General features: G+C 42.9%; 2 protein-coding genes across 2 annotated transcripts; one reads left to right on the top strand and one right to left on the bottom strand.

Annotated features, from left to right (window-relative positions):
- The first annotated feature begins 428 nt into the window (after positions 1–428).
- mrpl14 (mitochondrial ribosomal protein L14) lies at positions 429–3,090 on the top strand. Its single transcript, XM_056609343.1, has 3 exons — positions 429–819; positions 919–1,030; positions 1,153–3,090. Exons 2-3 carry the CDS (start codon positions 930–932, stop codon positions 1,517–1,519), a joined length of 468 nt encoding a protein of 155 aa, XP_056465318.1. The 5' UTR covers positions 429–819; positions 919–929; the 3' UTR covers positions 1,520–3,090.
- Positions 1,517–10,466, bottom strand: capn1a (calpain 1, (mu/I) large subunit a). The gene is made up of 23 exons (XM_056609336.1): positions 10,329–10,466; positions 9,165–9,182; positions 8,356–8,602; positions 7,705–7,774; positions 7,378–7,496; positions 7,132–7,265; positions 6,786–6,954; positions 6,546–6,629; positions 5,788–5,873; positions 5,416–5,490; positions 5,161–5,321; positions 4,649–4,818; positions 4,531–4,542; positions 4,164–4,375; positions 4,034–4,073; positions 3,869–3,934; positions 3,728–3,785; positions 3,528–3,592; positions 3,171–3,239; positions 2,996–3,074; positions 2,793–2,906; positions 2,623–2,681; positions 1,517–2,536 (listed from the first exon to the last, which is right to left on the bottom strand). Exons 3-23 carry the CDS (start codon positions 8,599–8,601, stop codon positions 2,510–2,512), a joined length of 2,115 nt encoding a protein of 704 aa, XP_056465311.1. The 5' UTR covers position 8,602; positions 9,165–9,182; positions 10,329–10,466; the 3' UTR covers positions 1,517–2,509.

Here is a 10,466-nt window from a genome sequence, read left to right as displayed (position 1 = left end):
AAATTGGCATGCAAACGAGGCCAGAAAGCGGGAGTTTCGGTTTTTCTCGATAAAAAAAGCACTAAAACTTTCACATTTCTCAACCAATTTAAATGTGTAGTTTATATTCAAGGGTTTATGATATACGTTAGTTAAAAAAACGAAACAATATGAAAATAATATTTGTACAATATGATTTAACATGGATACATAAAAACGACTAAGAGAAATTGGTAGAGAAATGGGAGCATTATATTTTTTCAAAATTAAGAACAAAATATTGCTCCTGTTTCTTTGTATTCGTTTATAGGCCAGTCTTGCCCTCTCAAATATGGCGGCGTGTCGCCGTCTCAAATACGTCTACGTAATGAAGCAACGGGTCGAAGCGTCTGTGCGTACGTCTATGGGTTCTATGTTTGTATATCTATGTTCTTTTGGACTGTCGCGTTTGTGCCTTCCACTAAAGATTGTGTCACGTGTGTAGGTTAAAGTTACATACATATACCCATGTATCCTACATATAAAGTTGTGTGGGACAAGATAAATCGTGTTATTACGAATTAAAAAATCCAACACATTATTACGATATCGCTCCGAGAGAGTGATACCTCAGCGGAGACTGTAGATTCATCTTGTAACCTGTAACGCCTGTCATTAGCTAGCGCTAATTCTAGCTCGGCGCATGTCAGTGACGTTGCACCTTTGACATTGGCATGAAGCATGAGAGTAGCTGACAAACTATACTCTTGTCTGTTTGAAACAAACGTTTAGCGTTTGAATCTAATCGAGATCTCAAACCGACTGTGTCCATATCTAGATGACAGTACATATTCGCTTACGGTAAGAACACATTTGATCCCCTGAATATAAGTTTCCATGGTGGCTAACGGCGCAACACTTTCTGATTGCTGATTTTCGTTTCTGTCGCTTGATCCGTAGGTTGTAACGTTATGGCTCTTCTAAACCGCCTCGCAAAATGCAAATACATGCATCTTGCATGTCATGCTCTGCGTGTGGATGCGACGTCGTTTACCCAACACAGTGCATTCAGGTGAGTCAATTAAGCTACACGCTTTCCACTTCAAGTATTGCCAGTGTATGTGTTTATTTGTTGCTGAGATATTGAGGTCATACTAATATCTGATGGCGAATGTGACTTTTTTTGTTTTGCAGCGTATCAGCGGTGTCCGCTGCCATACAGAAGATGACCAGAGTACGTGTTGTGGATAACAGTCCGCTTGGCAACACCCCTCACCATCGTGCACCAAGGGTCATCCATGTGTACACCAAGAACGGCGTGGGGAAAGTAGGAGACAAAGTTCTGCTTGCCATTAAAGGACAGAAAAAGAAGGCACTTATTGTTGGACACAAGATGCCCGGGGAACGCATGACGCCACGTTTTGATTCCAATAATGTTGTCCTGATCGAGGACAATGGTAATCCGACCGGGACCAGAATAAGGGTCCCTGTGCCTACACATCTTCGTAAACTGGAGGGAGACTACTCCAAATTGTTGGCAATTGCTAGCAGATTTGTATAGTAAGCAACCATGCAAACAATGATGCTGTCACTTTCATTCATTGTTCTTCCTGTTTGTAATAAGATTGTATGCTTCAATGTCTCTATATTCTGGTTAACAAACGCATTATCAGTATGTCTACTTGTTTCATATATTTAAATTGAAACCTTTTTATTCATGTTAAACTGTTCTTTATTTGGCTTGTTGGTCAGTGCCTTATTGAGAAAAAACAACCTGCATGGATAATGTTTATTGGTTTGAGGCACACAATACATTTACAACAAACAGGACTTGCATCTCTTAACTGTGTACATTCGACCTGGGTTAAGTGTTAAGGCTGTAGGGAAACAAACCTGTGATTGCCACTGATTGCAGAACGTCTCAAGCTAAAAAAAAATAACGATTGTGTCAAAATAATACAAATGTATATTTGAATTAATATTCAGCAATGGAAAATCAAATAGATATAGTAGGTTCCCATTCAGATGGTATCTACTGCCATCTAGTGTTTTAAGTTATGTTACCATAAAGTAATTCGGCTAACGTACGAAATAAAATATTTACATTTTTGATATACTGCTACAAAGTTTGCGGTGACACTAAAGATTTGTGTAGTGGTGTTCTGATGTCATTGGTTTAAAAGACATGCAGAAGTACAGCCAACATGTAGCATTTGAGTCAGCCAATGCTAAATGGGTTGGCGACCTCAAATGTTTCAGTTAATACTACATGCTTTGACATATTCTATTTATATAAAGAAACAAATGCAAGCACAGCCTAGTAAACCTGTCTTGGGTTCCAATTTTGCATAGTTACAAACTAAGAAGGTACAGGCAAACTGCTAGCATTGTTAGACCTGATTTCAATAACCGTTATTTGTTATTTTGCAAGGACAGTTACATATGTTGTGAGCAGATATGTGAGAAGGCTAGTTTCGAAGCTGGTCACAGCGTATGGAAGGGCACTGTTGGCTTGCGAAAGGGCCCTCTGCCAGGCTGAGGTAGGTCCTCCTCAACCACACATGGTTAGGTACAGCAACTGAAAGTTAAACAAAGGAAAAGTGGGATTGGTGTACAGAAATGTTTCTCACGTGAATTCAAAGTGACCCTGAGCAAAGATGTTACCTCTGTCAATTGCATTTCAGCCACTCCTTCGTCGTTCTTATTTAGCTCCTGGAAAGATCCTGTGGAATATAATTCAAATTTTGAGCATACGTTGAGCATAACAAATAAATTGAGCAATGACACCATAGGGTTAAGACTTTAACCTTAAGGTAAAAAAACTAAGTACTCACTAAACTTTGCTTCAAGCTTGACCAAGCAGCAAATGAAGTTGTCAAAGTCAATCATATCATTGTCAGCATACCGCGCCACCAAAACCGTGTTCAGTTTGTTGTTCAGTGTAAAACCTAAACAGAAATAGTAAAAGGTTAACTTCCTGGGGTTGTTCCGTGAATACATCCCCTGTACGTTTCATTCGTTTTATCTTGAACATTACCTGCTGCCTCAACAGCCATACGCATCTCATACGAGTTCATGGCCCCAGATTTGTCCAGATCGAATTGCCTAAAAATGAGCTGATGACAAAAAGGAAAAATTCATTGCAGAGGCTGACGATAATTGTTAATTTAAAATTAAAATACTATTGATCAAAATATTAATACAAATATTACCAGCCACTTTCGAATCTTGTTCCACAGAATCTGGAACTCCACCATGCCTAAGCGAGCGCTTCCATCTTTCTGTTTATTGTGTAAAGGGACTGAACTTCACAATGCAACACTAAATCTGCTGTTAACACAGGCCTATATATATGCTGTTTATTGGCACATATTACCACTTGCAGTTACTTTTTGTATCATCAGCAACAAGATGTTAATTGATAACATTTACCATGTAACCCAGACATAACATTGTTGAGGATGCAGCATAAAAAAGACTAACTAATATTTATCTCAAGACACATTTTGCAAAGATAAATCAGGTATTTAACCTGAGGTGAAAAGTCTAGTTATTGTTGAAAAGGATACATCCATGAGATTCACCATGGTCCTGCAAGACACCAGACTGAAGCCATCCGTCTGCAGATCTTGGTCTGAAATCACAAAGCGTTGGAGGACAAGGACATTCAACATGAAGTTGAATGTTACATAAGGACCTTGGCACTGCGGCAAATTTAAAGTTTGTTTGATCCGTGGTCTGGAATTGTAAAATGTTGATGTTAACTTACGTCGAGACACCACTCTGTTCAGAATGGTCCTCAGCTCATGAACAGAAATCTCCATGTCCTAATGAGAAAACGAGAAGGTTGTGTGTTCATATAAAAGATGCTTGTGAAGTGATACACTCAGCAGGAGTTAAGAAAACCTACCTCGCCCGCCAGCTGGGCAAACATGGACTTGAAGGAGTCATCGATATCATCTTCAGAGATATCGCTCTGTAAAAAAAATAATTCTTATTTTACACTCAGTGAATACGCAATGAATACAGTTTAAACAGCAACGAACATTTGCAAACTTCATTTTTAGAAACCTACCTCATCATCCAAATCAGCAGAAATGACATCATCGAGTTCTCTATAACGAGGGGTAAAATACTTTTAACGTCCCAAAAAATACTCAACACACATAAATCAATCTCCAATAAAATAATAATATATGCCCTACTCTGTTTCGGACTGCTTCTCCGTGAAGACTCGGAGGACAAAGTCGGCCTCTTGGTTTGCCTCGAAGGTGGAAGGGACGATGAGGTACTCGCCAGGGGGAAGACGAAGGCGTGTGCTCACCTCCCGCAGGTTGATGAAGGTCTCCGAACGGGCGCAAGATGATTTGGTCAGGAAGAACTGCTTCTTCAAGTGGACGTTCTGGCAGCCCTTGAACTGAGGCAGAGGTAGGGGAGCAGACTTAGAGGTCGATTGGGCATCAGATGCAGTTTATAATTGGTTTTTAGTTGATATTAAATTATAAAAACAAAGTGCTATATCTTAAATTATGATTTTGGTTCAAATAGTGTGGTTTCTGAAAGACGTGGTACCTCCTCTGGTATCTGTGTAAAAAACAAAGAAGTGAAACAAAAAAGGAAGATTAACATTGGAAATGAACAACAGAATTACATTGAAACATAATTGGGGCACAGTGTATTCTCTACACACCTCATAAATGGCAAAGCCAATGGTGTGCATGTCCTGGCCTTGGCGGCGGTGGCGTCGGCGATCCTTCTGCATAAGAGCCACCAGGAAGCTGCAGGCAACCTCATCGTCTTCTGGGTCGTCATCTTCCTCCAGCAGGGTGATCTTGTACTGGGGGTTGATCCAGAATGTATCTGTGCAAAGGTGGTCGCAAGGTCAGAATTTGCTCGGCTGATGAATGTATTTTCCCTGTACTTTAATACATAAAACAATCTGTACATCAGTATGGGAAGATGCTAGGCGTGTTAACTGCCATCGGCCTGTTCAATAAGATGGTAGTGGCTGATGTTTATCTGTTGTGTCGCATTCATTTTGAAAGGTTATAGACATTGGCTATCAGCCAAATTTATATTTGAAACATTAGTATCTGCCAAAATGTTAACCATTGGCGGATCCCTAGTATAAATACACTGGTAATTACCATACAAATTGACCAACACAAAACCAATCCTGATGTTTGCATGAATTGGACTCACTGGGGCAGTTCCTGCAGCCTCCAGCAGAGCTTCCCCTTCTCCACGACCCGTGGAACTTGATGGTGTTCCAGTGGCTGAGCCCTTCATCACTCAGGGCATCTGCGGTCAAATTACAGATCTCCAGGCGGGAAAACTGCCTCAGGAACTCATTGAAGGACATCCTGGGTTGGGAAAATTGGAAGCCATCAGCTGACAAGCCGCGGATACAGTGTGGGGAACGAGTGGAGCAGAGGTGGAAATCTGTGGTGTTCATACCAGAACTCCCCGTCTTCCATTTGGCAGTGCAGATCCTCTCTCTCTGATGGATCGATTTCATCCCATTCTGGAGAGCTGAAACAGGAGAAGGTATTTCGATTTTTTGATAAAATGACGGCAGAAGAAAACAAAGCTGCAGCAATACAAAAGGAATTGGTTATAGTCCAAGTCAAAATGGTCCTGGGTTCGATCCAAGTCCACAACCTACTTGTAGGCCTCTTCGATCCTCAAACACCTAATGACGCGTATCTGAATTTACAAAAGATTGCTTTGGATGAAAACATCTGCTGAAACCCAACTGGAGCAGTGAGATGACCAGGGATGAGTATTTGAGTAGCAAGGTCTGTGCAACCAGGTTTGTTTCCCATTTACCTGTCACTCCAAGCGCCGGTCCACTCCACCTGTCCCCAGGGGTTACGCACGCGGATCAGCCTCTCCATGCGGCCTCGGTAGTCCACCTTCAGACCCCAGGAGACAGTTGTCAAGCGAAGAACAAGACTCACGACTCCCCCAGAATCAGACCTTAGTACTTTTATTCAGTGACGCTTTTCATTCAGCCATCGAGTTTTTCCTCGCTGACTGTTTTATTGTTTGAATTGTCAAGCACCTACAGAATTTCCTGAGAATTAGAAGGTTTAGTATTAATAATATAATAATAAAAAAATATATATATATAATTATTACCTATAATAATAATAATACATTTCATTTATAGTGCCCTTTTCATCCGATCCGAGCAAAGATTGGAGCCACAAAAGCAAACATATAACCTTTTGACCGTTTTTTACTCCCCAGTTTGTTGTGGTTCAACCGGTCAGGTTGTTTACAGTCGAGACAAACGCGAAGAGCCCCACCCCCTGGAACACGATTGGTCGAAAACAGATAAGAAGCAAAAGAGTGACATGCCCCGTTGACACAGATTTGAGCTTACCTGCCATCAGACTTTAGATGTTAATCTTAAATTAGATTTGTGAGACTATGTGTATCCAAACACGTGTGGATAAGCAAGAGAACACACACACACACACACACACACACACACACACACACACACACACACACACACACACACACACACACACACACACACACACACACACACACACACACACACACACACACACACACACCTGCTTCAGGCCGGTAAGTGAGTAGGCATGGCCTTTCACAAGCTTCTTGAATGTAACAGCCTCCATGTCCAAAGTACTGGTGATCTGTAATGACATAAAACATTCAGTCTCATCTCGATAAGAGCTCCAGATACATAAATCCTGAAATGCTTCTAATGGAATTATGTCATTATTTTTTTTTCAAGGGGTGGAAAGTATTGATGGGCAAGGCCTGTGCCGCATGCCGGGAGCCCCACGCACGTCGATGGAGCAGCCCAGTAGGGAGCCTCTCTCCAGGGCTTTGCTGATGATGCGGTAGAGGTCCTTGGGAGCCTTGCGCAGTTCGTACATCTCCGACACGCCCCCGGTGAAGTCCTCGAATCCCTCGGTGGTACTGCCTCCCGAGAGGGCCTCGTAAGAGCCGTTCAGCCTGCAATCGAACCACCACAAAACAGAACACTCAGGCCCCGAAAGCTAAAAACTCCATTTCCCATCAACACCCCCTTCATAGATGTGCATTCGTGTGTCAGGGGTTCAAGCGGTATAGGTGCTCAAGAAATATGCTGTGGCACTAAATAATTTAGCAGACCCTTTTTAGAATACTCACTTTGCGTAGGCCTTCTCCATCAAAGCACTCCAGAATTCATTGCCCTCCGCAGAGTGGACAAACATAATCTCCCCGTCTTTGACAGGCAATCTGTCATCAATCACCACGTCTGTCCATTCGCCGAACTGCCAGAACTGAAAAGTCATAAGCAGGAAGAAACTGGTTGACTTGGCGCTGAATCATTCGTGAAGATGAGAAGGAACTCTTTGGGGATGCAATCTGATGAGCCGTAGACGTTAAAAAGACCTGAAAGTGGAAGATCCCGGCGTAGTCATCCTGGAAGGTCTGCCCGTGTGGGACCACCCGGTGGAGCAGCGTCTCGTTCAGGGTGAGGGATGCGATGGCGGCCAGCAGCCAGCAATCACCTGGGAGAGGGCGATGTTTAGGTTCAAGGGGTCGGAGAGGAAAGCAACATCCATAGGAAGGAAGACTTCACTTAATGCTTTTGGAGTAAAGGAATTGATTGTCCTTTCACAAGGTTCCTTTTAAGATGGTTCTGCTGATAGATATATTGATAAATACATGAATAAGTAAACACACAGAGAATGGGATAATGGACTCTAACAGACTCACCGAGTGCTCCCTGACAAATGTCGGTTCTGGTAGCTCCACCCACGATAAACTGAGGACTATCGGTCAGTTCCTATGGGTCATAAAAGCTGGACGTCAAGTCAATAGATCCTTTTGTCTTGAGACTTTCATGGTTGAAGTCTGGACTGAGCAGTTGGACAGGGCTGTTCTAAAAGACACATATTTTCCTCACAAGCCTATGGGCTGTGATTTCAGCCAATGAAACAAGATACATCATGTCAACGAAATAAAAAAAAAAGAGTTTTCTGAAAAATGACATGAACTGCTAAGTCATCGAGTGACTCCATCTCAAGACTGTATTGGTTGTAGAGGAAACTGACTACCAAATTCCTATGTGTAAATGGAAAGCTTGTGGACCGGATTCTAAATTGTCAACACCACCAATCTAGATTCCAATGCGACAGACACACCCAATGCAAAGCATTATACACCAGAGCCATCAAGTCATATGCCTGCGCACTCTCTACAAGATTGTATATTTAGATCAAATTAGACAAGATGTATTGTACAAACTAGATTGACGCATCATCGCATGTCAACAGACTCGGGCAGAACTTTCAGACGCATCCTAGCATAACTTATTCCACAGAATCTGTTACACGGCTTAATGATTAACTAAGATTGGCTTCCTACCGTAGGCCTCAACCACTCCACGTCCCTAGTCTTGGCGGAGTAGGGAGCCAGCTCCTTGAAACCCAGGGAGGGGGGCTCTGCGGGGAAGCAGGGGTCCTCAAACAGAAAGCCCCCCTCAAGGCATTCCTGCTTGAGGGCCTCATAGTCCTGGTTGGAGAAGCTCACGGCCTGCTCCTTGGAGCCCATTCCTTCTGCTCGCAGCCTGTTCTCGTATATGCTTGCAGATATCCCTGTGGCGTGATGCATTCTGTGGGGAGATATAAATATGGGGGTAGCCTGAGTGGGTGTTGGTGGGTATAAATAGCAGCATGCTAATCAGTCAATGGCGCACTCGTCTAAAAGCCAAAGCACAGCAAAGAGGTTAGCGTTTAGCTAAGCATCGTAGCAAAACTGCTGGGGATCCAACTTGGTGATCCATTAGTCTGGTCTGTGACTATTTAGGCAACTCATTTACTTTCTTACTAGTTGTTAAGTGACTTAGTGCACACACACACACACACACACGCGCACGCGCGCACACACGCACACACACACACACACACACACACACACTTAGATATTAGTTAGCATATTTTCAAAGCCAGATTCTGATAATAATGCCATTGTTTTTTTAGCTATCCTTTAAACTGTTCAGAATGAAGTCTCTGTAAGGCCTATATGGGATAGCTTCATAGAAGTTGTAACTAAACTATAACACAAATGTGTATGAGTGAGCTTTGGGTGGAGCAGCGATAGTCAATGAAAGAAAAGCACCATGTTGAGCGAGTTAACAAAGTTCAGAAAGTAAACAAGAGAAGGAAACGTGATACCTTCTGAATATGAGAAGGCTATAGGGGGGAAATGACAAAAGGGAAACAATTGTTAGTATTCCGTTGTCAGAATATAGGTTAGTAGACATAACTGCTTCTGTGATTCCAATTTTTACCAGCCCTTAATTTGTTAAACTATGAATTTGCTATAGTGTTGGCCTTAATGTTCCCAATATCAACTCTAATTTTAAAGTAACAACCGGAGGACGTGAGTGTGAGGGCCAACACCTCAGCTTTCAGAAAATGTCCATGCAATGAAAATCTCCACGGTTGTTATAACACAAGACAGCTCTTTGTGGGATAATGACCAGAGTGGGCACATCCATTAGTTGCTCCATCGCACACTGAAAGAATCGTAATGAGCAGAGTTTCTGCAATCTGATGGGATCACCAGAGGACTAAATCGGTGGTAATTGAATTGCACTGATGGGCGTCAGATAGGAGGAAGAAGAAAAGAGCTGTCCGATGCTGTTGTTTACGTAAACACCCCCTGCTGGGGCCCAAATTCTGAATGCCCGCTGGCCTGTCAAACAGCAACAGAACAGAAGGGATTTCTGTTTCCGGGCCGGCGAACAGCTGATCCTTGCAGTACTGTGGTGAAGTCATCCTTTACATTTCGCCCGCAATAATGCACTTAACAAGCGAGGGTGCCCCTCTCCATAGCGCAACAAAAACAACAACTGGGTGGCGTGGCTGGGTGGGTGTGGAGGGGGGCACTACACAAAATCAATACATCTGCCGGCGAGGCGCAAATTCCCGTTTTCTTTCTTTCGTGCGAAGGGTTATTTCGGACTTGGCTCTATGATATCAGGAACAGGCCAGACATGCCTCCTACAGCACGGGAGCACCTGTTCCTAAGATACAAGGCCCGAGTGCTATTGTGTGTCTTGCACCGAAGTACATGTCAGTGATTTAGGGGGAAATACAGGCTACACTATCCCACTCCGATTTGTAGGCCGATTCAAGGTTGCTGTTTAGTGCATGTTGAAATCAAACTCAAAAACTCGCATGAATGAGGCTGTAACACGTGACGTGATTGCTATGAGGTGATTACAAGAAAGATACAAACCCGCAAAGGTTGCCTCGGTTGGGAACCGTTAACTATTACCCTGGTGCACTAATTGATCTGTTGACAATAAAATGAAGAAGTCAAACATTACTTACCACCTTTGGAGACTTTCGACTGCGTTGAACACAATAAATCTTTAAATTCAAGTAAATCTCTGAGAGTACCCTGCTCGGACATCCACAGTCAGCGCACTCCACTCTGCCGTCAGTGCTCACTGCGGAATAGTCCATTCG

This window comes from Gadus chalcogrammus, chromosome 15 (genome assembly GCF_026213295.1).
Source record: "Gadus chalcogrammus isolate NIFS_2021 chromosome 15, NIFS_Gcha_1.0, whole genome shotgun sequence".
NCBI lineage: Eukaryota > Metazoa > Chordata > Actinopteri > Gadiformes > Gadidae > Gadus > Gadus chalcogrammus.
The sequence above is the reverse complement of the archived record's forward strand: the minus strand, read 5'-3'. Positions and strand labels throughout refer to the sequence as shown.

What these genes read in the sequence shown, in the direction of transcription:
- mrpl14 (XM_056609343.1), top strand. Translation starts at nt 930, where the DNA reads ATGGCTCTTCTAAACCGCCTCGCAAAATGCAAATACATGCATCTTGCA. An exon ending in ACCCAACACAGTGCATTCAG is followed by an intron (nt 1,031 to 1,152) that starts GTGAGTCAATTA and finishes TTTGTTTTGCAG; the next exon opens with CGTATCAGCGGTGTCCGCTG.
- capn1a (XM_056609336.1), bottom strand. Translation starts at nt 8,601, where the DNA reads ATGCATCACGCCACAGGGATATCTGCAAGCATATACGAGAACAGGCTG. An exon ending in AGGCTGCAGGAACTGCCCCA is followed by an intron (nt 4,819 to 5,160) that starts GTGAGTCCAATT and finishes ACCTTTGCACAG; the next exon opens with ATACATTCTGGATCAACCCC. An exon ending in TATGGCTGTTGAGGCAGCAG is followed by an intron (nt 2,907 to 2,995) that starts GTAATGTTCAAG and finishes ATTTCTGTTTAG; the next exon opens with GTTTTACACTGAACAACAAA.